At 39.1% G+C, this 27617-nt stretch overlaps 1 protein-coding gene across 7 annotated transcripts in view; it reads right to left on the bottom strand.

The window, feature by feature from the left end:
- The window catches only part of LOC134345622 (la-related protein 1B-like), a 61461-nt gene extending 34860 nt beyond the window's left edge, over window positions 1-26601 (bottom strand). For 2 of the 7 annotated variants that reach the window (XM_063046570.1, XM_063046569.1), the window contains exons 1-6: window positions 26533-26601; window positions 24721-25211; window positions 7238-7302; window positions 3749-3808; window positions 2623-2803; window positions 272-415 (exon numbers count right to left, since the gene is read on the bottom strand). In XM_063046570.1, coding sequence (XP_062902640.1) covers window positions 272-415; window positions 2623-2803; window positions 3749-3808; window positions 7238-7302; window positions 24721-25211; window positions 26533-26588 — 997 coding nt within the window. In that variant the 5' untranslated portion in view covers window positions 26589-26601. Of the gene's footprint in view, window positions 1-271; window positions 416-2622; window positions 2804-3748; window positions 3809-7237; window positions 7303-12516; window positions 12558-13171; window positions 13301-20351; window positions 20461-24720; window positions 25212-26147 lie in introns of those variants that run through there. The other 5 variants (XM_063046571.1, XM_063046572.1, XM_063046573.1 and 2 more) reach the window with 5 other exon arrangements.
- Window positions 26602-27617: the final 1016 nt, after the last annotated feature.

Here is a 27617-nt window from a genome sequence, read left to right as displayed (position 1 = left end):
GATTAATTAACCCTGTATAGATTAATGGGAGGTGTTTCAATATGTTCCAGAGAGCAATGTATATTTCAATATAGAAAAGGAAGCCAAATTTTGAATCAAACTCATTGCAGCTTACACAGTTGATAATTGGAACACTGGAGTTGCTGACATCTGAAAATGTTGAGAATAAAAGTACATACACATGTATCAATCGGTTTGACTGTTAATCTTGCAGCTAATATAAACAAATGTTAAAGTACTGCACTGAATTAAAAATATGCAAGCCACTTACTTCTGGAATAATCATTTCTTTTGTTGTTTTGGACTGATCGTGTTGCATCTGATTGAGATCGCAAACTGTTACGTGAATTAGGCCTTTCTTGTCCATCCTGTTTCACTTCGTCTAGATGTAATGGAACCCACTTATGCTTGTTGGCTAAATGTTTTAAAAATAAAATAGTTTTAATGTCAATGATTTTCCAGTATCCAAATAGAAGTTGCAGAACAAAGGAATTATAGGTCATCTTTTGGCTTCGGAAGTGTTTTACCTCCAGAAACAACACACTTCAAGTTGAAGCACAATTGTTAAAATGCAATAAAACTTCAAACGTGAAAACCACAAACAGAAATCATAGAATCCCAATAAATCAAACGTGGGTAACAAGGTGAATTCAATGCATAAAATAAAAACAACTGGAATTAAAAAACTTATCAGATTATTTAGAAAAAACAAAAGCATAATATTTACATAAAATGCAACGTAAAAAAGCACAGATAACAATTTCAATGTGAAATAATGCATTTTAGAGGAAAGAATGTTTTTTAAAATAGAATGTACATTATATGTGTATTTTACATTCAAAATAAAAGCTTACAAGCATTATAATTAATTTGCAATCACTTGGTGAATGTTCACATTTCAGAAGAATCATCCTTTGGTTAATTATTGGCATAAACATATCTTTAATGTGTAACTCAATATTAAAGTCGAATTTATCTCCTGTTCAAAACTGAAAGCAATCAGCAAAAAAACCGAAATAATTTAAAAAAAAAGAAATAAATACAGCACTCTAAGGTTAGAATAATTTAATTGCCCACCCAGAAGAATATGGTCCATTTACATATAAATAACATGGTAAGCAAAAGGCAAGATATTTAGCCTTCAATAAAATATCCAGAATTTTTTTTGGTGCTGTTACATAAATGACCAAATCACAAATGTACGTGCTTACACTTAATTTAAACAGAAGAATGAATTGGAAAAGGAAAAGTAAATTTATCAAAGTACATAGATGTCACCATATATAATACTGAGATTCTTTTTCTTGGGGACATACTCAATAAATTTAATAACCATAATAGAATCAATGGAAGTCCACACCTAACAGAGCAGACAAGCAGTGTGCAAAAGACAACTGTGAAAATACAAAAGGAAAAAAAAGCAGAAATAAATAAATGGACAATAAATATCGAAAGCATGAGACGAAGAGTACTTGAAAATGAGTCCATAGGTTGTGGGAACAGTTCAGTGATGGGGCAAGCAAAGTTAAGTGAAGTTCAAGAGCCTGATGACTGAGGGGTAGCAATTGTTTCTGAACCTGGTGATTTGGGTCCTGAGGCTCCTGTACCTACTTGCTGATGGCAGCAGCGAGAAGAGAGCATATGACCTGGTTGGTGGGTGTCCTTGATGATGGATGCTGCTTTCCTGAAACTCTCCATGTAGATGTTCTCAATGGTGGAGACAGCTTTACTCGTGATGGACTGGGCCATAACCACTACTTTTTGTAGGGTTTTCGGCTTAAGGGCATTGGGTATTTCTATACCAGATTGTGACGCACTGGTCAATATACTATCCACCACACAACTATACAAGTTCATCAAAATTTTAGATTTGGCATGACCTCTTTGCAGACTGCTCAGGAAGTAGAGGTACTGCCACGCTTTCTTTGTAAAAGCACTTACATAGTATGCAAATATAATGTAAAGTTCTGAAAATGATGTTATTTACTTATCTATATGACCTTTCCCATTACCATAATTTCAATCCACTTTTTTAACATTTTAAACTTTAATGTTATTATCACATAAAACCAAATCTCACACAGTAACAGTTAGGTAATCCTATTAAGCCGGATTTCAAATTTCAGCCTAAACCCATGTTGCTTTCGTCTACATGACCGACACCAGCTCATTTTGGGAACAGTACACAAGGAAAAGTTACCTGCCCAAATTGCAAAGGTCTATAAACTGCCAAAGCAAAGTTTGAAACTTTCAACCTCACCTGCAGCCCAAAGACATTAGCAGGGTAGGCAATTACTACAAACCTTCACAAGCAAGGTGACAAGAGCAGAAGATATGGCCAACTGAGCAGTGAGTGGAAAACATGTCTGAGTCAACTTATCAGGCTGAATATGGCTTTCCAATCCACTGCTTGCAGAACCATACATGTCATTGCACATCACATAGGTGTACAACTGCCAACAGCACACTGCCATTTTTATGGTCTGTTTACGCATATACACTGGAATTTATACTATATTACTGTAATGCTACTCCAGTGAGTTCTTTAAATAAGAATGCTGGGAGAAGCTGAAAAATAAATACAAATTATGAAGTTAAGAGATTTTGCATAGAAGAAACTACCTTTCTTCCCTTTTTGTGAAGATCCCTGGGATTCATCATCAATGGCTGATTTTTCCTCCTCATCATTTTGAGGTGTTTCTCTATTTTCTTTGCTCTCACTGTTGTCCTTCTTTTCAGTCTTATCCTTCTTCTTATTTTTATTCAGAGGCTTCTTGCTTGTTTGGTTCATAATGTTATGATGCTATAAATGTAAAGAGGCATAAAATTCATACTTACAGATACATTACACATTTTAATAAAGCTGCACAATTAAGTTAACATCTTCAAAATAGAGTACCCAAACAGATCTATAATGGAACATATCTATAGACATAATGAGATCAACTATTTTTTAAATATCTACCATAGGTTTTCTGTCAGGCCACTTTCGCAAATACAATCTACAAACGTTTGTAATTAGGATTCAACAAATAATGAAAACAGATAACATAACAGGAGATAAATAATAACTGGCCCAAGCTTTGCACTTAGCATTACTGAGCTGACATCTTTAATCATCTTTAAATGAGTCAAACAAATGATTAAACAGATGTTGAATCTTCACAGAAGCTGAAGTTAAATTACTGATGTACAAAATAAAATTGGGGCATGCACAAAACACAACTCATTACTGTTAATACACATGGCCACCGTATACCTCATTTCACTTTTGCTTAACTGTACTTACACAGATTCAAAGAATTGCTGTTAGTTTTATTGACTACAGTGGTTTCTGACAGCCTTACTTGCATTTCTATAAGCATATTCTGACTGAGAGGACTAAACCATGTAAAAGAAAATGGGGAAAAAAAAAGAAACCAGACCACAGCAATATAATATACTGGATGAAATAAAGATTACACTCTGCGCATAGAGACTTAATTCAGAGGTTTCTGTTGCTATCTGCCAGTTATCTCAAAATGCGCCCGAATTAAAAAAATTGCCATTAGGTGCAGTAAATAGTCAGCTTTTCTGCACTCTACAGTTAGCTAATGTTTTTTGATTTTTTTCAACCCACCCAATTGATAGGCAGCAGATGGTTTCCTACAATAAACTGTATGCAATAGTACTTGCTGCCATTTAAGAGTCCAGCTTGTATGTCTTTGATAAAGTAGAAACATTTATTTATGATGAGTACACAACATACCTCCTTATTAGCGATTTCTCCTGGAGTAGGCCAGTTCGTGATGTCACTGAAGTCACTTGCCTAAAATAATTAAAGAAGAAACACTGGTCAATCAAAAACAAATTAACTTCTTTGAGGTTTATATTACTAAATGACATACCATGTTAGAACTATCAGATCAATCCAATCCCCTGCTTTCCCCCAAAGCCCTACATTCCACCCCTACTCCATTTAAATTTCAAGCAGGAAACTATTTGCTAATGGAATGAATTATTGCTGTATAAAACCCAAAAGAATTTTGAATAGTGTACAAAATCATCCTAGAATCTATAGAGTCAATAAGACCAAGGAGTTGAATACATGGCTCAAAGCTTGGTGTGGGTTTCGCCGGGTAATAGCATCAGTACTGGTAAAGAGGCAGCTATTCCACTGGGATGGGCTTCAGTGAATCAGGTTGGAACCAGTGTCCTAGTAAATTAAATATAGCTATAAAATAAAATGTACGCAGGGGTGTTATTTGAGGAGCAGAGCAAGTGCAAAATGGGTTAGCAAAATGGAAATTGTAACTCGTCTGTCAAGAAGGTAAAGAGCATAAAAAGATACAAGAAAATCTTCCATTAAAGTCAGTGTAGGAAAATCAGTACCAAGACAAAACGGAAAGGTTTTGATTATGTGGCAAATGTAAGAGAACAGATAAGTCAATGCCACAAATAGAACAATGTCACCACAGAGACATAGTTACAACATATGTTGCCACATGCACTGTAACCATGTGCACCACAACCTGCAATCATAGGGGACAAGCACATCATGCAATCCAAATTTGTAGTACTAGGGTGGAGGACAGTTATGAGATTTTTTTGCTAGATAAAAAAAAAATCGGTCGATGGGACTAGGCTGTTGAAATGGTTTGGCATGAATTAGATGAGCCGAAGGGCCTGTTTGTGTGTTGTACTTTCCTACAACTAAGAACAGCTTATTTTCTTAATTATAATTCTGAGAAAAGATCGAACACTTGTCAACTTAGATGATGTTTGACCTGGTGAGTATTCCTTGCATTTTTAAAAAATTACATTACTGCTCTGAACCATTGCAGCGTTTCTTTATGTAACAACACATCATGCATTTGACATAAACTGATATTCATCTAAAAGCCAGGTGACAATCATCAAATGCACATCTTGTTCCAAGTGCTCATCACCCATACTGGGTTCCATTCCAGGTTACCACCTCTCAAGATTCCTTGAAACTTCCCTATGCCAACAATCCTTCCTGCTAATAATGGTCCTTTTTTTCCAATTCCACCAGTTTCTTCCCTCATCACCAGCAGCCTTCTCACTCTATATTGTCATCTGAAACCCAGCTACGCTCCTTCAATTATTTTAAAAGCAACCCCTGTTATCTTCAATCAAGCTCTTCACAGCCCAGTGTAATAGCTTTGCTCATCTTTGCCAGTTCTGAGAAGCCAATTCCTATGCTAAAGACACTACACTGAAACATTAATTGTTAAAAAAAATAATTTAAATCAATATACAGAGAACTTGTTAAATTCCAAATGGATCAAAAATGTACATTCCATTCTCTTATACATAAACACCCTGCTCCTCACAAAGCTGACGAGAAAACATCATTAAAACTACATAAACTATAAACATCAAGATCTCCAATATGCTGATGCCAAAGTCTTCAAAAGTTTGACCACAGCCCTGTGTAATGACCACGATTCACAATACAAAACATTTTCCAACAAACAGTGCATAAATGCAAGAGATAGCTAAGGCTTTGGTAAGTAACACCAAATCCATAGTGTTTATAAGATCCCATGGCTGTCAGCAATATGATACAGTTCATACAAAGAGAAAGATAGCAAGTTTAGCAATTTTATTGCATGGACACAGACCATGAACAATGTGGTATACAACTAAACTTTGGAGTAAAGACTGGACGAATCATTGGAAATTCAAGTCCACAGATACTTTGCCCGAGGGATTCTAACAATATTTTTTTCTTACCAAATTATATAATATAGACTGTATCTTTTCAAATACAGGGCAAAGCAAAGAAGAGACCAATTACAGTGATTTTGACAGTTAGAGAAGCTGCCTTACGACTCCAATGACCTGACTCAAATCAGTCCTGACTTGTGGTGCTGTGCGCAGTTTGCACTTTCACATGGGTTTTGTCTGAGTATTCCAGTCTCCTCCTACACTCCAGACTTAACTATCCAGTGTAAATGGACCAAAGTATGCAGGCGAGTGGTAGAATCAGGCGGGAATGTGTGTGGCTTAGTATAAATGGTTGGTGTAGTCTTGGTGGGCTTTAGGGAATATTTCTCTGCTATATGATTCTAATTAGACATGAAAAATGTTGATGTTTAATTCCGAACAAGATTCTATTAAAGGCCAAGAGAAAACAATGAACAGGGTAGTATTTGACTTCCACATCTTCTCTCTTAAAGCATGATGACTTTTATACAAGAGATTGAGGACGAACAAAAATAAATCCATCATGTGGTCTCCAGGGAAATTGAGCCAAATCCATCTGTTCAGAATATCTCTGAATCCTATTTTGCCTTGATTTAGTCATTGTCATCCTTAACTTTTGACAACCTTAAACTTTCATTCCACAACTTATCTACATATTTACTTTCATTTCCTTGCTGCATTTTAAAAGAAGTAACCATTAATGTGGCATCAAGCATAGAACACGCTCTGTGATAAATCAGGGCTAACGAAGTGCAATATTGCCTTCATAACAATAATTACTCAGGTAGTAAATTGCTTTGCTTTTTTAAAAAACAAAACTATTTTATAGAATATTCAAAGGGGCCATGTCATACATAGCATACTCTATAGCCCATACCTGTATCTGAAACTTCTGAATTCCATTTCAGAATTAAATTCTTTAGTATTTAAGTATACATCCAGTACCAAGGGGATGTGATCACTTGGTAAATTTCTCTATAGAGATGGCCACAAAAATGTATACTTTCCCAGCAGGTGTTACTAATAAGCAAGTCGCCTGGCTACTAATTTAACAACTTTTAATTTGCTGGTACCTTATGCTCATTAAACCTGCTACATCAAAACAAAGCAAAAAAAAAAAAAAATCACCAGGTGTTGTTTAGAAAATATTGCTGGTTAGCCCAGTAGATGCTGTCTGCCCAGATTGAAGAAATGACAATAAAAAGTACAGATGCTCGAAATCAGGGGAAAACACCAAAAAACAAAATGAGGCATCATTTGTACAAAGAGAATCAGACCTTTCTTCAGGAAAAGGATCGCATGACTGTAAATGGGTTCAGCCAGGAAATGTCTATAAAAAATGGTTAATAAATAGTTGGATGCAAGAGCTTGAAGTGTAGGTAATGAGCAAAAAATACGAGAGTTAAATGAGATGGAAAAAGTGACCCAGGCAAAGTGTTTTATTGATTTATATATTGCTAAACCCATTATTAAATTCAGAAAGCCAACCTTTTAATAATCTACAGTATAAGCTTATTTTACTTACTTTGCCAGGTTTCTTTATGGTCTTGGGCTTGCCTGCCTTGATTACTTTGGTTGAACTTTGGGGTTCTGTAATTAAAATACAGAGGTTATATCAGAGGAGAGAATACAAACACAGAAAATCATCTCAACACTTTTCATATTCAGTTTTGGATGTTACAAAAACTGTACAATCAAATAACCACTTTGAAATGCAGCTAGTGCTGTAAACATATTGCAGCCCACATGCAGCAAAATCCATTGAAATGCAACCATAAGGGATGAATTCTTATATGCAGATTTGGCTAGCATCAGAAAACTCAGATTACATTCACTTCTGTGTGATAAAGGAGAGCCCTCCACAGTATTTTCTTATCCTTTATCAGGGAGGTCTGAACAAGTACACAGTTATTTTCACCTAGGTCTCAGTCTTTACCATCATCCAAGCTTTCCTTCAATCTCTCTCAATTAACTACAACATAGTTAAGTACAATCTGGTGGATTTACATACTCTGGGGAAAATAAGCATCTAAGGCAGTACAGCAGCACAATAACTAAAAGGAGCAAAAACAGATTAAATGAGGCAAACATAATACACTTGGGGCTCAGCTGTGGAATGATAAAAATGAAAACAAGAGAATTTATGTTAAACTTCAATACTTGATAACACTGCAGAGAGATTTCCCAGTAACAGGCACTGAAGGAATGAAGATACTGAAATGATACAAGAGATCACACATTAAAAAAGTTCTAAGTAAATTTATTACTAAAGTACATATATGTCACAATATACAACCCTGAGATTCATTTTCTTATGGGCATTCACAGTAAATTCAAGAAACCCAATAGAATCAATGAAAGGCTGCATCCAACAGGATGGACAAACAATCACTATGCAACAGATAACAAACTGTGCAAGTATCAGAGAGGGAAATGATAATAACAATAAAAATAAATAAATTGAAGTGATAAATATCGAGAAGGCGATGAAGACTCATTCAAAATGAGTCAATAGGTTGTGAGAATACTTCATTGATGGGGTGAGTGAAGTTATCCCCACCGAATCAAATACCTAATGACTGAGGGATAACAACTGTTCTTGAACTGGGTGCTGTGAGTCCTGAGGCTCCTATACTTCCTTCCTGATGGCAGCAGCGAGCTTGGCCTGGGTGGTGAGAATTCTTGATGATGGATGCTCGTTTCTTGTAACAACATTCCATGTAGATGCGCTCAATGCTGGCGGGGGCTTTACCCATGATGGACTGGGCTGTATCCACTTCTTTTTGCAGGATTTTCATTCAAGGGCATTGGTGTTTCTACACCAGGCTGTGATGCAGATAGTCGATATACTCTCCACCACACTTCTATAGAAGTATGCCAAAGTTTTAGATGTCAAGCTGAATCTTCACAAACATCTAATTAAGTACAGATGCCGCTGTGCATGGTTTGTAATTGCACTTGCATGCTGGGCCCAGGACAGATCCTCTGAAATGACAACACTGAGGAATTTAAAGTTGCTGACCCTCTCCACCTCTGATCCGCCAATGGACCTCTGGTTTCCTCCTCTGGTAGTCAATAACTAGCTCCTTAGATCAATTATGGAAAAGTATGGTAGCAGATGAATTAAACAGGTATTTTGCATCAGTTTTCACTAAAGAGTATCATAGAGCATAGGAGAGACCACACTTGGACTAGTGTGTACAGTGTTGGTCTCCGTATTAAAAGAGGGATGTTAATTCATTAGAATCGAGAAAAGGTTTACTAGACTGATTCTTAGATTAAAACAAGGCCTTACTAAAATAAGCACATTTAATGAGCATGTTTGTTCACAAGGCTCCATTTCACAACATGACTCCAAAAGACATTGAATAGAGATCACTTTGAGAAATGTTGTAGTGAATTGACCCAGTGACCTTTCAGGCCACTTGGTTCAAACAGCATACTGTCTCTATAACAGGGAGATACACATCAAATTGAACTGATAGCCTAAAAGGCCGATGTTAAAAGTGCAGAAGCAAGGTCAGAAACTTGGAACAAAATAGGCAGAAACCCACAAATTGTAATAAGTTAATTACCAGACACTCATGGTTAAATGTTAAGATCTGGTAGAATTTCTGCTTAAAAGGATCTCCATGAGCACAAATCTCAATCCAAATACAAAAATTGTATAGAAAGTCAAAGAGCCAACTGGAAGTGGAAATTTCTTTACTCACTTGCAGGCACAAGTCATAGTTCAGAGAACTAGCTTCTGTATTCAAGGGAGCAGGGAAAGGAGGCAATAACCTCTTCCTCAATGTCAACATGACAAAGGAGATGGTTACCGACTTCAGGAGAACCTGCACCACTCACACCCTTCTTCACATCACCGGCACAGCAGTGGAAACTGAACAGTTTCAGACACCTGGGAGTACATATGTCACACAACCTCTCATGGTCCACATTCAAGAAAACTCACAAATGCCTCTACTTTGAAGAAGCTGAAAAGAGCTGGTCTATGCACATCAATACTCACAACGTTCTACAGATGTGCAGTTAAGAGCATCCTAGCATGCTGCATCACTGTATTGAAACTGCACTATGGTGGACTGGAAGGCTCTACAACGGGTAGTTAAAGCTGTCCAATGCATCACTGGCACCAGACTATCCACCAAAGCCATAAATACAGATAGGTGCTGGAAAAAGGCCAGCAATATCATGAAAAATCTGAGCCACCATGCTTATGGACTCTTTGTCCCACTCCCATTAAGAGTTTACGTTGCATCTACACCAGGACCACCAGACTCAAAAACAATTACTTCCTCCCCAAGCTTTCAGACTGTTACCTCCTTCTTAGCCCCACACCACAACCACGGGGTGGGGGCAGGATTTAAGCTTTATTTACTTTATTTTCCTCCAGTGTCCTATATGTTTCAGAAGCAGAGTAAGCAGCTTTTTTAAATTCTATAAGTATTCTAAAAAGACAGAGGTACATACCAAATTATTACTTGAAATCATAACAAATGTCACTTTTCACATTTTAAACGTATAAAATATCACTTTAAATGGCAGAGGTTTTGAGTTGGCTCACCTGCTAAATTAGAAAAATCTTCCCATAAATTCTGGAGGTTTACATCATTTTCCTTTATTTGCTCATTTATTAATGTATAACATATTCTCTCTGCCCTATTCAAATAAATTTGTTGCCACAAATTGCCAGGTTGCTATCACAACTACCTTTGAACACATGCAGCTAGAAGTTAAATAAGGCTGTCGTTTGAAAAACAACACCGTGTAATTGGCTAACCAATGTTCCAATACCAGTCAAAGTCATCACCTAAACATTCCGTCATGACATGTAGATAATAAACACTCTATTCTCTATTGAAGAATGGAATACACAACCATAGAAAATTGAAAGCAAATAACAGTTATAATTTAACAAAGTTTTTTTGGTAAATATCAAATTACAACCCTTTCAAATGACTTCAAAGTAACTGTCCTGATTTTGTATAAAACAAAGTGTAGTCATTAAACAATCAAGTACCTGTGCATGATCTAAAATGGAACACCATTTTCTTTTCAAACTGTAGAAAGAATACAATTTAAAATACGTATCTTCCAATACAAAAAGTTGTAAGATGTGTATGTCATAGAACCAGGCCATTTTGCCTCAACTTTATCAAAGAAACTGTGAAGTTTACCTGTACTTATTCCCAGTTAAGATCTGAACAACTCCCATGACTACTTCTAGTTACAGCTACAATCACGGCCATCTAAAATAATCCAATTCTCCTGTAAATCAGACCAAAGATCCAACATCTCATTCCAAACTTCACGTGCTCTTATTTTGTACAAGAGCCTTTTGGAGGTATCACACTGAATGCCTTTGGCTTTTAAATTTATCCTTTCATCCTGCTTCAGCTTTTCATTTTGATGCTTTTTTACAGAACGCAATCTTGCTGCTTGGTTTCTTAGTTACTAACCACAGTGGAAGACATTCAAATGTTTCTTACTCTCTTTCAAAACTATCTATTTTCATCCAATAACTAATCAAACCTGCAATAGTTAATGTGGACTCTTTAACAAGTAATGAAGTATAATAATTTGTAATGCTTATTTAAAAGTTTGACTTGACTGGCATTCTGTGATAGTCATGCATCATAAAATCTAACTCCCCATACTCCTAGTTCATATAAGGACCAAAGAAATATTCCTGTATTTTCTAAGATGTTTAACTGCAATACAATATGCAAGGCATTACGTAAATGCATGCCATATTAACTGGAAGATAGCTTAATATTGTAATAGAGGTGTGATGCCACAAACAGACAAAGGCAGTTTGTAACCTAACAACATATCAATGATGAATGAATACACAGTATCATAGGGAAGTGGCACTTACATATACAATAAACTTCAAATGGTTACTTAGATTTATCTACACCTCTGGGTGCTGATATCTAATGGAATTACAATCTTATGATTTACACTGAATGCTGGAAGAAAATTCATAACATCTGATTACCTGATTGAGAGAGGTAGCTACATGGAAAAGTTACGTCAACAGGTACCAAGAGATTATCTGCACGCACACCATGTTTCAACTGGTATGCATGCTCTAGGCAATAGCTCTCTTCAACCTCACTTTAATTGACTTGTCAATTCCCTTCCCAAATATCACTTTCATGTACTTCCTTTTTACCAAAATTGCCTTTTTGCATCTTAAGCAAGTTTCACAAAAAAAAACTGCTTCCAAAGCTTTTCAGCACTGAAAATTTCCCTCACCTGATATCTGGTTTTAAATGATGGAACTTCCCAAGTAGTTAACTATGTTACAATTTTATCTTATGATCCTCAGTATAGAAGAAAGTAAACAGAATGGAGTTTTATTTTCTTCAACCTGGCATTTCCAAAGTTTACATACGCTCAAGATCTTGTATATTTGTGCCACAATGATGCTGAGCAACGACCATCCCTAAACAAGAGGGAGCCCAATCACCTACCCTTGACATTCCCATTACCCAGTGCCATATTCCACACCTAAGGGATCAGCACTGTCCAAAAACTCAACCAGAGCAGAAAACCTTCTTAAACCTGGTGGTGTGGGACTTGGAAGTTTCTCCACCCGATGGTGGCTGCAAAAATACAGCATGGTCCAATGGGGAAAGAATTTTTTTATGGAAAAGGTTGCCTCTTGTATATACCATCAATGGTGGGGAGGGATATGCCCATGATGTATTGGACTCAGTCCACTGCCGTCTGCAACTTCTTACATTCCCGTTCATTCAAATTACTGCACCAGATCAGAATCAGGTGTAATATTACCTGCATAGGTCGTGAAATTTGTTTTATACGGCAGCGGTACACTGCAAAACACAATTTTAAAACAGTAAATTACAATATGTATACCCTGATGTAGACCTGTACATGTTCACCCCCCCTGAAGTCAACAATCAGCTCTTTAGTTTTGCTGTTATTGAGAGGATGTTTTTGCACTCAACCACGTAACCCATAATACTTCTGTAAGCTGTCTCTTTGCCATTTGTAATTCATCCAACAATATCGGCTAATTTAAAGATGGCACTGGAGCCATGCTTTTCCAACCATTCATGTGTTTAGGGAGTAGAAGTAGAATGGGGGGGGGGCAAGCAAGCAGCATTGAGATGCACCCAAGATAATGGTCAGTGAGGAGATGTTATTACCAATCCCCAGTGATTGAGGTCTGCCTACAAGGAAGCTGAGTATTCAGTTGCAGAGGGAAATGCAGATGCCTGGGTCTTGAAGCTGGATGAGAAGTTGGATGCAACAATGGTGTAAAGAATGAACAGCAGTCTGACATACGAGTTTCCCTTGCCCAGCAGGTCCCAAGCAAATTGAAGAACCACAGAAAGCATATATTCTGTTGATCTGTTGTATGGTAGGCAAACTGGAGAGGATCCAGGTCATCTGAGATTAGAAGTAAATTTACACTATGACAAACCTTCCAAAGCACTTCATTTGATTGATGCAAGTGCCACTGGACAGACATCACTGAGGAAGGTGACCATGCTTTTTCCTGGGCACTGGTACAATAGATGCCTTTTTGAAGCAACTAGGAACCGCTCTTCTCAGAAGAGGTTGAATGTGTCTGTAAGCACTCCAACCTATTAGTCCACACAGATCAGAATCAGATTTATTATCACCGGCATGTGACGTGAAATTTGTTAACTTAGCAGCAGCAGTTCAATGCAATACATAATCTAGCAGAGAAAAAACAAATAAATAAACAATAAATTAATTACATATATTGAATAGATTTTTTTAAAAAAACGTGCAAAAACAGAAATACTGTATATTAAAAAAAAAGTGAGGTAGTGTCCAAAGATTCAACATCCATTTAGGAATCGAATGGCAGAGGGGAAGAAGCTGTTCCTGATCACTGAGGGTGCGCCTTCAAGCTTCTGTATCTCCTACCTGATGGTAACAGTGAGAAAAGAACATGCCCTGGGTACTGGAGGTCCTCAATAATAGATGCTGCCTTTCTGAGACACCGTTCCCTAAAGATGTCCTGGGTACTTTGAAGCCCAAGATGGAGGTGACTACATTTACAACCTTCTGCAGCTTCTTTCGGTCCTGTGCAGTAGCCCCTCCGTACCAGACAGCGATGCAGCCTGCCAGAATGCTCTCCACAGTACAACTACAGAGGTTTTTGAGTGTATTTGTTGACATGCCAAATCTCTTCAAACTCCTAATAAAGTATAGCCGCAGTCTTGCCTTCTCTATATGCTGGGACCAGGTTAGATCCTCAGAGATCTTGACACCCAGGAACTTGAAGCTGCTCACTCTCACTTGGCCAGATACACCAGCTGGACCCTTTGAAGGATGCCCGGCCATCAACCACAGAAACTAAAATTACAGGGTCATCCAGAAATGTGAGGCTCATATGAATCACCATGGTTCTCCTTATCAAAAGGTGCACGGAGGCAGAGGAATTGCGAGAAGGAGATGGCATCTTTGCAAGAGATACCTACTGACTCTCACAGCTACCTGGACTATTCCTCTTCCCACCCTATCTCTTGCAAAAATGCCATCCCCTTCTTGCAATTCCATCTCTGCCACATCTGCTCTGAGGATGAGGCTTTTCATTCCAGGACGAAGGAGATGTCTTCCTTTTTTAAAGAAAGGGACTTCACTTCCTCCACCATCAACTCTGCTCTCAAACGCATCTCTCCCATTTCACGCACATCTGCTCTCACCCCATCCTCCCGCCACTTCACTAGGGATAGGGTTCCCCTTGTCCTCACCTACCACCCCACCAGCCTCCGGGTCCAACATACAATTTATCTGTAACTTCCGCCACCTCTAACAGGATCCCACCACTAAGCACATCCCCCCCCCCCCACTTTCTGCTTTCCACAGGGATCGCTCCCTACTCGACTCCCTTGTCTATTTGTTCCCCCCATCCCTTCCCACCGATCTCCCTCCCAGCACTTATCCTTGTTCCGCTTACAAGTGCTACACTTGCCCTTACACTTCCTCCCTCACCACCATTCAGGGCCCCAGGCAGTCCTTCCAGGTGAGGCGACTGTGAATTGGCTGCTGTGATAGACTGCATCCGGTACTCCCGGTGCGGCCTTCTATATATTGGCAAGACCTGACGCAGACTGGCAGACCGTTTCGCTGAACACCCTACACTCTGTACGCCAGAGAAAGCAGGATCTCCCAGTGGCCACACATTTTAATTCCACGTTCCATTCCCATTCTGATATGTCTATCCATGGCCTCCTCTACTGTCAAGATGAAGCCACACTCAGGTTGGAAGAACAACACCTTATATTCCATCTGGGTAGCCTCCAACCTGATGGCATGAACATTGACTTCTCTAACTTCAGTTAATGCCCCTCCTCCCCTTCTTACTCCATCCCTATTTATTTATCTTTTCCCCTTTTTTTCTCTTTTTTCTCCCTCTGTCCCTCTCACTATAACTCCTTGTCTGCTCTCCATCTTCCTCTGGTGCTCCCCTCCCCCTTTCTTTCTCCCTTGGCCTCCCGTCCCATGATCCTCTCCCTTCTCCAGCCTTGTATCCTTTTTGCAGATCACCTGTCCAGCTCTTGGCTCCATTCCTCCCCCCATTTTCTCCTATCATTTCAGATCTCCCCCTCCCCGTCTCAAATCTCTTACTACCTCTTCTTTCAATTAGTCCTGACGAAGGGTCTCAGCCCGAAACGTCGACTCTTCCTCTTCCTATAGATGCTGCCTGGCCTGCTGCGTTCCACCAGCATTTTGTGTGTGTTGCATCATAGTTAAATCTTGGTTTCAAACACACATACAGCAACTTTTGTATTGATGAAGAATCTAACAAAGTGACATTGTAACACAAATCGGGGCAACAACCTAAGGAGACATTTACGTTCTGCAACTTGAAAGTACGCTTTGATGTTCACATGTTTAAAACACATTTAAAACCTTGCACGCGAAGTCACCAACACTGCTGTTTTGCATGTTTCTTTAATTAATGCTTAATTTGTTATACAAAATGAATGGTATTTAAACACATTTTTAATGTAAATGGTATCAAAATTCTGTAATAGTATAATGATTTTCAAAGCAGATTCCTTTCTACAAGTAAAGCCTATATATCTAATGGAAATCATTTCATTTTCAGAATGCAGTCTTTTTAACCTTATGCCAACAATTCCCTGAAGTGAAATGGCAAAACTGAAAACACAATGTTTTTTTTTACTTGACTGACCAGATTTAAATTTTGTGCCAAATGTTTGAAATTTCATCTTTACATGCTTCCATTAAATAAAATCAGAACACAAAATATTTTGTTATTTTAAAATATCACCAAATCCAACTTTTTTTAATTCAAATTATTTAGCAGTATGCCTGTTTATTTTTCAAAAATTTTTCAAATTCAAACAGACTTTAATACAAATCAGTGTACTAGCCATTGAGTTATCCTGTCCAGTTTCTTTTTTAATCCGAGTAAGTTTTGCTGTTTTAACTACTTTAGAATAAAGGCAATAAAAGATAAATTATGAATAGGAAAAGCACAACCATGTTTCAATTTCTTAGACTTTCTACTACATTTTTTAAAAATAAGGTTTTATTGCTGATTCTATATCGCAGATTTCTAAGAATAATTTAACAAAACTCTTGGTTCTCACTCATTATGATAGAATATACAAAAGAGAAGGCTAGAATCTTTTCAAAAATGCATAGGACATTTCAGTTATAGAAGAATTTCATAACAATTTAAGGTTTTTAGGTGGCATAAAGCAAACAATGATGCTGGAGTCACAAATAAATAGACTGATTTAAACAGTGGCTCATTACCTTAATTTACCATGCCAATGAGAATATTTGTAGTAAGTTAACATTATGATTCCACTGAAAGATGCAAATACATCTAAGTGGTATTTATTGATTCTACCTGATTTGTTAAAAAATGTACGCTGTCATATTTACGAAATACATTAATGAGTAATAAATCACATAGTTAAGTCATACAGCAAATACAAGATAAATAATTCATTTAAGTTATATAGGATGACAATAAACTCCCTCACTCAAATGCATTCCAGTTTAATAGCTGCTCAGATTGACTTTGGGCAATCAAAAGTGTACACTTACAGAGCAACATTCCCTCAAATACCTAGGCCTCAGGCCCATCATTGAGAATGACTAGACAAAAAGCTTAAATCTGACCACATTGCAAAATGTAGAAGAAACAAAGATCACAGGTTTCAAGGAATAAAAACTGCACCAACAGTTCCTAGAGGTAGTAGACTTTTAGGAGCGCATATTCCAGGCAAGAAGACACATTCACTCCACTCCCCCCCCCCCCAAAAACACTACTTAAGCTATTTTTCCTGGGCTTAGCTGTACATCATTCCATTTGTCTGAAATTTCATTACAAATGCCACATTCCATCCTGATGACACATAAATTCAGTAAAGCCTATAGAAATAGGTGATTTACATTTAAAAGCAAAGCATGCTAAATGCAATATACAATAAACACTATGCTTTGGAAACTTTACGTTCAGCCTAATACTATTTGAAAGTGTAGACTGTGAAGTAACAAACTTGAGTAACCAGCCCACAATTTTACAATATGTATGGTTGTGATCTGAAGATGACATTAAGAAATGCAAAGCAAGGTTGCAGAAAATGGGGATGCAGAATGAGATCCAAGATGAGATACAGAAAAGGCACGTTTAAATGAGTGGTTTATGAGATAGAATCATCCAGCACAAAAACAGCCTATATAGTTGGGTCAGTCATAAAGTGCGTACCTACAGTAATCCCAATTTCCATCACGAATTACATTCTATGCCAGCGGTCCCCAACTACCGGGCCACAAAGCATGCGCTACCGGGCCGTGAGGAAACAATATGATTTGGCGATATGAGTCAGCTGCACCTTTCCTCATTCCCTGTCACGTCCACTGTTGAGCTTGAACGCATGCGAGGTCATGACCCGCGCGTCATCCATGTCAGCGCGGGAAGGAGATCAACTCCTCCAGCTTGCAAATGACAGCGGGCTGAAAAGTATGTTTGACATAACATCTCTGCCGGCATTCTGGATCAAAGTCAAGGCTAAATATCCCAAGATAGCCGTGAAAGCACTGAAAATGTTGCTTCCATTTCCAACATCATATCCCTGCAATGAACGCAACGAAAACTAAATTGCGGAATAGACTGGACATAAGGAACCCTCTTCGAGTATCGCTGTCTCCCATCACCCCTCGATAGGACCATCTTGTTGCAAGGAAACAAGCCCAGGGCTCCCACTGATTCAGCGATATTGGTGTGTTAAAACGATTTTATATGTTCATACGGAGAAAATATGAGCTGTGTGTTTAATATCCAAATGTTACTTAAAATGTTATGATGCTATTGACCTATAAGTGACTTATATAACCATATACCAATGACAGCACAGAAACAGGCGATCTCTGCCCTTCTAGTCTGTGCCGAACGCTTACTCTCACCTAGTCCCACCAACCTGCACTCAGCCCATAACCCTCCATTCCTTTCCTGACCATATATAGCTATCCAATTTTTCTTTAAATGATAATATCGAACCTGCCTCTACCACTTCTAATGGAAGTTCATTCGATACTTACTTCAAGCTCCCCTGATAATTGACATCACTATATTCATGTGAGGAAGATATGCATTGTGTTTAATATTAAATTCGTTAGATACACTCAATCTCATTTCTAAAAGGGTTCATTAGCCACTTATCACCTATATTCCGGTTGTGATTAACCACCCCACCCCCCCCGAACAGAATCGCCAAAAACGATTTGTAGGGAAAAATCGGCATGTACACGCATGCATACTGGTGCCCACGCAAGGTCATGGTCATCGTAGTCTTTCTCGGGGTAAACCCAATGTATTAGACTGCTACTCTTGTCCATCGGCAACCCTACCCCCCCCCACTCTGTCAGCCAGTCCGCAAGAATATTGTCAATATTAAACCGGTCCACAGTACAACAAAGGTTGGGGACCCCTGTTCTATGCTATGGCATTTCTAGTACTTATCAGAACACGTGAGTGCCTGCATCCAGAAATTGCTCTTAGCAAATTCTGGGTTTCAACCAATGTGTGTGAAGATGTTCCTCTAATCTCCAATCTCCCACCTTAAACCTATCCCTCTGATCAAGGGAAATTTTTCTCGATATTTATGACTTAATTATCATACAGTAAGACTTCAGATGAGCAATACAGCATCTCAGATCAAACAAGGTAGAGCTTTTGGATAACCAGAATACTGCTTTTGATGCCATTGCAACCATTATGTAAAATGTTTGATTGACAAAAGATTATTTGTTAATTTTTTGCTAGCCTTACCAGCTCAGCCTAGAAATTTTAGTGAAAACGTGTGTGTATTAGTGTGCATTGCAGGGGGAGGTAGACAGTCCGAAGGAGGGATCCATCATTTGCTGCACAATTCATAACAGCATCAGCAAAACTGTTGCAGTTCCAAAAATAACTTTATCCCAAAAAGTTTTGTCTTAAACTATGAATATCACTCAAAGTTTATCATTTAGAGTTAACACTATTCAGTAAATCCATAAAAGTATCATTAAATCTTTAGGAACATAATACCATTTTAGAAACATCATTCATTAAATCAAAACTTTTAAGCATGAAGAACATGCAAAAAAAACGGGGGATTTCTGAATACTTTTCTTAACAAATAGTTCACAAGAGGAAAAAGAAAAAAATCACAGGTGTAGCTTCTGCACCACAAAAATACAAATATACCCAGCAAAATATATATTTGTATGTTGCACATTTACTGGGCTCTAAACATGATGAGCAGTGTATTTTCCTAGAAACACAATACAAAATGGTTTTATGAGACTGGTCGCACAAAGTGAATGCAAGAAGTTTTAGAATGCAGAAATGAATTTTGCATCTTCTATTACTAAGATCTTTCTTTGTTCTGCCTAGTTTCCCAACCACCTAGTAAATTACAAGTACCAGGAAAAAAAGCCAAGCTACTAAGACAATTCCCTTGAAAAGTGCAGGTCCAGTAACCTTTGAGTTAAGCCTCACCAAGAATAAAACAGCTGCTTATTTGACATTTCATCCACGTTACATTCCACCCCATACAACCAGTGTGCTACAGCTAAAGCATAGAAATGTAGATAATCAGCCTTCATTCTCAAAAGATCTTAAACAAAAAGTGAGATGGTTTTACAATTGCCAGGTTAAGTTATCACCTGCTATGCAATGTCTGTGAAACGTAGAAAACAACCCTAGGTAAAATGGAGGGATGCCTGGGATTTGTGGATCCACTCCCTATTTTTTTTATATAAATATTTAGCCTTTGTTGTGCTTATTTTTGTTCCAAATATGAAACATGTTAGCATCAATCTCATTAGAGACACCTGAAACAACCCCCTCCCAACCTATCCCTTTGTTATTTCAAATCTACATTTGGAATTATCAGCCCATTGGTACACTACATGTTCACGCCTACAAATGACTACAGGTCGAGTACTTAATCTCAAAGGTGAGTGTGAACATGGGAAAGGGCAGGGTTTTAGTGTGGGGGGGGTGGAAATAAAGAAGTGAAAAAGCGTGGAAAAGGTTAGCCAATTCCCAACAGTTGAGGGAAGGGTGGGAGGGTGGGGAATAAAAGCTGAGGGCAACTCACCCTGGGATGCTCTTGCACACCTCCTAGCAACTGGTTAGAGCAGCTTTGGCAGAGGCCTGGGAGCAGGTCGCCTGCCCGCCCTCTCGGCAGTGGGGTGGTGCAGGGAGACCTAAAGAGGGGGGAAGAAAAATAAATTTTTAAAATGTGGTGGAGAAATTTAATCTCCAGTCCAATCAATCTCATCCAATTGCATAATAAACTAAACCCTCTTTGGTCCCAATGATTCTTTCAATTTTAATTCCAAGAACTCAGCAAGAGAAAACCTCCTTTTCAACTAACTTTTGCCCCTGTAAGCACATTAACTATCTTCCAGGATATAGTTCTGCAGGTGCCAGACATGATCTGGTCACTTGGCAAGTTGCCAGTCAAGGCAGTGGACGATCTGAAGTATACTTGCCTACGTAAGTAACAGGTCTGGCCTCTTCACCTAATACTCACTTCAAATAGATCAGCAACTAGATAGCAGTATTGATAGTGACTGGTCAGCAACTAGAAACATGGGCAACTCTCCCCTCCATCAGCACTGATATACAAATGAGGCTAGTTCCAAAGAACAGAATTAAATAAATATGGAATACATGATCCACTAGACTCTTTACCTAATCCTTTCAACACTGTAAATTTCCACTGGAAAAGTCACTTGAAATTCAAATCATTATTACCATATAAAAGGAGACTCAAAGCTAAAGTGAGAGTTATAAGTTCCCATTATACGGTTGGAACCTCCAAATTCTCCTTGCTCTTGCATGTAAAAGAGCTCATATGGAATAGAATGATGCAAACAAAAAGCTTGTGGCTATACTCAGTTGAATTTTTAGTGTCAGTAATGGACAAAATATTGTTAATAAAATTGTGACAGAAAGTCACATGACACATTAAAAACAAATCAGAATAGATTTAAGGGAAAAATGTATGTGAGAACCAAAATATATTTTAAAAGAGTAAGCACATTTCATGCAGTCTATGTGGATTCTAATGAGGCACTTGATAATATCCGGCATGAAAGAGAAATCTAGGTATCCAGAGAAGGGCACCAAATTGCATCCAAAATTAACTCTGCCAGAAGACAAGTGGGGCCCTGCAGGACTTGGCATTAGACACATGATCATTTTTTTTGTGGTACATAACAACGAACAAGTACTGGCCCTTCCATCCACGATATTAGATGTTGTAGGCATAAAAGGACAAAGCCAAAGGTTTTCAGACAATCTAAAGGATGTAATGTAATTAAAGGTGCAGGGAACTAACAATGGACTGCAATGGTGAATAGAAAAGTAGCAAATTTAATTCAGTCCTGAGAAAAGAAAGAAAATATACTACTTGAGAGGAGTAAACAAGGCAACAAGTGGTAGATTATTAATAAAAAGGAACAATGGCAATCTTAAAACACATGTCAACAGAGGTATTGAAGACAAGCACATAATGTGATTATGAATACATTTGCTTTTATTGGACAAGATGCAGAACAGAAGAAAATGCTAAAAGTACAAAACATTAGCTTGATCACATTACAGGAAGAACCTGGTAGCAGAGATTATACAGTGGAGATTTACAAGGATGTTGCCAAGTGAAGTGTTGTCAAGACGACACTCTTGCTAGTTAAGGTTCCTTTATTAAAACAGTAGAGTTTAGTTGAGGTGTACAAGCTCATCACATGACTAGACTGGGAGAACAAAAGTGACCACCTTAGCAGAGGCTCAACAGGGAGAGATAGATAAGATAGGTAAGCAGCTGCATTTTTATTCACCTGGGAAGATACTTCCTGAAAGGATGGAGGAAGCAGAAATGTTGATTTTTATCAACCAAAATCAATTATTTTGGTTAACTGGGCCACTGGTTAATCAGGGTAGCCACTTATTTGAGACAATGCTTAAAGAACAAAAACTAATCAAGAAAATAGCCAAGATTCCCTTTGTTTATTTGGGACACTATACCATTTAATTGGGGCAGGAGAATGTTGCAGAACAGTTTGTAACTGGTGTCAGACATGTGCACTTGTGTGGCCATTAGGCACTAGAACCGTGCTTAGAGAGATACTATCAGGTGCATGTGCTTGTATTCAAAGAGCAGTGATTTTGTCACTGATAGTTGGTGAGAAATATGTAACAAGACATTTCAGAACTTCTTTGCTCACTGCGGTTTCAAGCAATTAGGTTCGGAGTTGACAGAAACAACCATGAGTGAAAATGAAAGGATTTCACTACTTCAAATTAGGAACTACAATCATCTTGAATATTACAATGAAACTGAAGATTTATAGGAAGCAATCGTCGATAGTATTGTATGAAGGCAGTCCATTACCTACACTAGGTGCATGCGCTGCGTTTGTTCATTTACAGACAATCAAAAGGCGGCAGCAGTGGTTCCTCCATTGATACCATGAGGAACTAATACATAGTTTTATAATATTGTAGCAGCATTGATAGTGTTCTAGTTTGTTCCATATTCATGAAAATACATCATTTGTTACTTAGTTAAACAGTATCGTCTTTTTTATACCTTTAACTATTTCCATGAAACTTCAGCTAATTGGACAGCACTTAATTGGACCAAAATGTACTTGTCCCAATTAACCAGAATCCACTGTACATGGATGAGCATTTGATTCTGTAATCTGCATGGATCTGGACCAAGAGCTTGCAGATGAATAAATTTTACTCAGCTGGCATTGACATGACAGATTAAATTTCTATATACATATCATAAAATGGCATAAATATGAATCAGTAAACATATGATTCACATGAAATCTTGTCACCAAAAGTCCCTGCAAGTTGGATGCAGAGTACAGACACTGAATGAAATAGGATTTATGCTTTTACACCTGAGAAGATACATGGCCAAAATGTGGTAACAGGCAAGGTAATTAAGATGTTTCACATTGAAGAGGTCCAAGCTTGTTTGCAGTGCACTTCAAATAATCAACCAACATTTGTTGTGAAGATTTACACGTAAATCAAAACTTTTGGACATTTCCCAGAGTCCAAAACAGTATGCCAGCAAGGGAGCAGGTCGCAAAAGCAAAATATCGGCAGGAAAGGTTTATTTATTAATACGCCTAAAAATGTGGTCTTATTGCCTCAAAGAAAGTTTAATTTATTTTACTGTGCCACCAAAGTACATGGCAAAACTATAATCCAAAATTCCGTAGGAATCGACCATCTCACGGGAAACTTAATTCAGTTACATGACTAAGCATATTCAGTAATTTCATCGGATGATTCTTGCAAGATTCACAAAGTGAAATGCACCTACGTTTTCGATCTGTAACAATGACAGATGCAAATTTGTCTTTCGACCAAGTAACGCTGCAGTCCATTTCTAAAAACAGTCAAAGGTAACTTCAAAATTTAAATTCCAACACCATTCACCCACCCATTTTCTCACTTGAAAAGCTGCTTGCCCGCAGCAGTACTACACGTGCTACACTGAAATTTGATTAGAAATGGGGGAAGGGTAGCATTTAAACTGCGCCGTGATCACGAATGCGCTGCCATCAGCATATTCGTCCGTTTACAACTATTCCTCATGAAAACTAAAATAGCATAGCAATAAGAGAAACAGGCGAGAGAAATCGAACTCAAAATTCACATTTGCCTAAAATTTCACAGTTCACATATGCTATTACAAAATCTATAATGTCGTACGTTCATAGAAAACACGTTTTCTTCCATTAGAATTATGGGTAAAGTTAAATGATCTGTGTCCCGGTTGATAGTAATCGCTAATACCACCCGCGTACTTAAAATTAAACATCTTATATTCGATTGTAAACTATTACAGGAGTAATCAAACCAAGGAATGAAAAAAATCACTGATCATATACACAACTCAGGTCGAACCAAAATAAATTTGCTTTAATTCCCATGAAAAGACCTGCAGCTGGCCGATCAAAGATCTTCCAAGATAGCAAATATCTAATAGCACTCGCAACACTGCAGTAAGCAGAAAAGTATTTTTTTCCCGAAATGACATAAATGTGTCCAGATTTCATGCCAGAGGTCTTGAATATACAGACAGCTCTTTCAAACTTATTTAACCGTGAAGTCCTTTCATGAAACAACCAATATGACACAATACAAACACCTGCATATGTAGAGATTAAAAATTGAACTTTTAAATAGACACGTGGCCTCTAAACTAATCCAATTATCTGCTGCAAGTCAGCAAACCAAAAGGTGACTCGACTTTCAGTGCTCGACAAAAGTAGTACTTGTCTAAACAAAACTTAGTTTATCAAAGTATTAATAACAGCAAATATTTTCGTAGCCAGTAATAATCAAACAATAAAGACAATCACCTCTTCACTGTCACCTTACAGCGTCAAAGTAACCAACTACCAGATTTAAAATCGACTTCGTGCACAAACCTGTCTCCTGACTGCTGACGTTCACGCTGTTAGCAGTGACCATATTTTTCTTCTTCGTCCAAGGGTTGATTTTGGGAGGGGGCGCTTCGGTGAACTTCAGCGATTTATCTGCCGGCTCCCTCTGGTTGTGGTCGTTCTCCTTGTTCTCTTTCTCGGCGTCGGTCGCTATCTCCAAAGGGCCGCTCCGCTCTCCAGAGCGATCTCGCCCTGCGGTCTGCGGCTCCAACCTCGCCAGCAGGCCGTTACCGGCGTCCTCGTCTGCTCCTGAAGCAGACGATACGGAGCTGTGGCGGTCCGCCGGTTCTAACAGAGAGCTGACGCCGCTACTGCTGCCAACCGGCTGCGGGTCGTGATCGGTGGACTGAAGCATTGGTGTCTCAACGTCGGTGGCCATCGTGCACCAAACGGATGAACCGATGTCGGGTTCACCGCTGTTCCCCTTTCCTCTACAGCCCTCGCAAATAACTCGTCTTAAAATTACTCGAGATTTACTGTTGGAATTAAAAAAAAGAAAAAGGAACAATTAAACAAAAGTAACGGAAGAGCTGTTCCTTCATTCTTAAAAATCACATGGCCACTAGTTAAAAAGCAGTAAGCGCCTCCCCAACCCAGAATTCGATTGCGGGTAAACTTAAAAGGCTTTTTTTTTAAAAAACCGATATTTCTTTTAACTAGGGGGTATTGGGTAGCAGAGACAGAATCTAAAATAATAAAAAATAAAGGTCGGTGTAGCAACAGCTGGTCCAAGGTTAAGTAAGAGGGGGATAAGTGTGCAGAACGTATACATACACATATATATATATTTATGTATGTGTGTGTGTGTATATATATATTATATATATATGTACATAATTAATTAATGGACACCTTCTCCAGCTGATATAACGAGCGGCCGGGGGCGGTGAGGAAAGGGGAGCTCCGGAGGGGAGTCAGAGCGGAGTCGCCAGCTCCCGGCCACCACGTGCGATCAGCACTGACGTGGCCGCCGCCGCCGCTCGCCGGCCCCGGGAGCGCTCCGCCGGGCACGGCTGCCACCGCCGCACCGCTTCATGCCATTGTTACGACACACAGCTGTTACTGTGGAAACTGGCCTTGTTTATTGTTTTTCCCCCTCTCTTTTGGGCCCCGATAGAAATTTTTGTTTTATTTAAAGGCGTATTAACGGTGGGAGAGGAAACGCAGGCCGGGGTTCCATAACAGCCAGTTATGGGGGTGGGGAAAGCAAGGAAAGGAAAGGCAAGGCAGCAGACGCGGGTCAGTTCAATGCCATGCATCGACCCATCGTGATCTCTTCCCCCCCACCTTCGTCTTGCCCTCCCTTCAGCGGGGTCCGACATAGAAGCTGCAGAAACCCCCAAAGGTGGGAGGGGGGCGATAAGAAGGAAAAGGTGGTTAAATTAAGAAAAACACAAGGTCAAACGTCTCACCGGGATTGCTTCTAGGGGGTGAAAAACATGTCTCTCTTTTGCGGGGGGGAAATCCAACTCGCGAGGAAGACTGAGCGGAAGAAATTGAACGGAATGTGCAGGAGAACACGGGGCCAGAGGCAGCAATATGGAGGACTAGAGGACGAGTCGCTCTTCCCTTCGAACCCGGGCAACAAACGTGGTTCCTCGCCAACCTCCACTCACTCGCCTCGTTGTTCTGAATCACGGCCTGAAACCCCTCCCTCCGAGACCGCCCGGGATCAGTCTCCAAGGAACTACTCCGTGCCGTCCTCCTCCCCGTGTCCGCTCACTCGCAGTACTCGCCGGATCTCTGGCCCACCGCCCGCTTCCATTTGCCTCAACTTAAGACATAGTTTGCACCCACCATGTTAATCCGACAGTTTTTTTTGTGCGAGGGTGGTGGGTAATGGCACTGCGCATGCGCACGAGTCCCTTCACGCTCTTCCTCTCCCCCCTTACCGGCCTGTGCGGCGACGAGGTGGCGCATGCGCGCCGGTTCCTCCCTCCGGCGCTGCTCGGCTTTACAAAATGCCGTCGGAAGTACGTGTCCTTTTAATGCGCTCGCTGGTTAGCGATCTCATGCTGTTTGGAACACGCGCATTCATTCCTTTAAAAACGGCAGAGGACAGAAACAGGGAATAATGAACTGCTAAGCAGCAAACATGCTGGAAATTCAAGCAACACACATCAAAGTTGCTGGTGAACGCAGCAGGCCGACCGAAACGTCGACTGTACCTCTTCCCAGAGATGCTGCCTGGCCTGCTGCATTCACCAGCAACTTTGATGTGAAATGTTAAGCAGAGCAGTTTTTGAACCTGGAACAACAATCTGTTGGAAGAACTCAGCGGATCAATGAGGACTAGTACATGTTCTCGTGGGTTTGTCCTCCCGAAGTCCACAATCAATTCCTTGGTCCTGATGTTGAGTGCAAGCTTGTTATTGTGACACCACTCAACCAATTCTGATGGAGGCAATAGTCTGAAGCATAATCTTTCTTCTCTCTCCAGCTAGGTTTCTTTCATTTTATTTTTCTCACTCTCCCAATTTATTTAGAAAATGGTAACAGGGCATTTAGGAAACAATTATAGAATTGGACAAAATTAACTTGGATTTATGAAAGGAAATGGTGTTTGAAAAATCTATTGTAATTTTATTGAAGTTTTTAACTAGAAAAATAAGGGGACCGCTGGGTCTTTAGGATTTTCATAAGGCTTTTGATAAGGTGCAATGCGGGAGGTTATCAGAATTAAAGCACATCTATGCAGTTATAAATGGTGTTTGTGCTGTACTTAGCCACACAGTCATGCATGGAGAGTAGGGCAGTGGGTTAACCACACATCTTTGAGGTACTCCTTTATTGATTGCCAGTGAGGAGGAGATGTTATCACCAATTCATGCTGACTGTGGTTTCCTGATGAAGAAATCAATGATTCATTCGCAAAGTGAGGT

The sequence above is a fragment of the Mobula hypostoma genome, chromosome 4 (genome assembly GCF_963921235.1).
Source record: "Mobula hypostoma chromosome 4, sMobHyp1.1, whole genome shotgun sequence".
NCBI classification, from domain to species: Eukaryota; Metazoa; Chordata; class Chondrichthyes; order Myliobatiformes; family Myliobatidae; genus Mobula; species Mobula hypostoma.
This window is presented reverse-complemented; position numbering and strand designations above follow the sequence as displayed.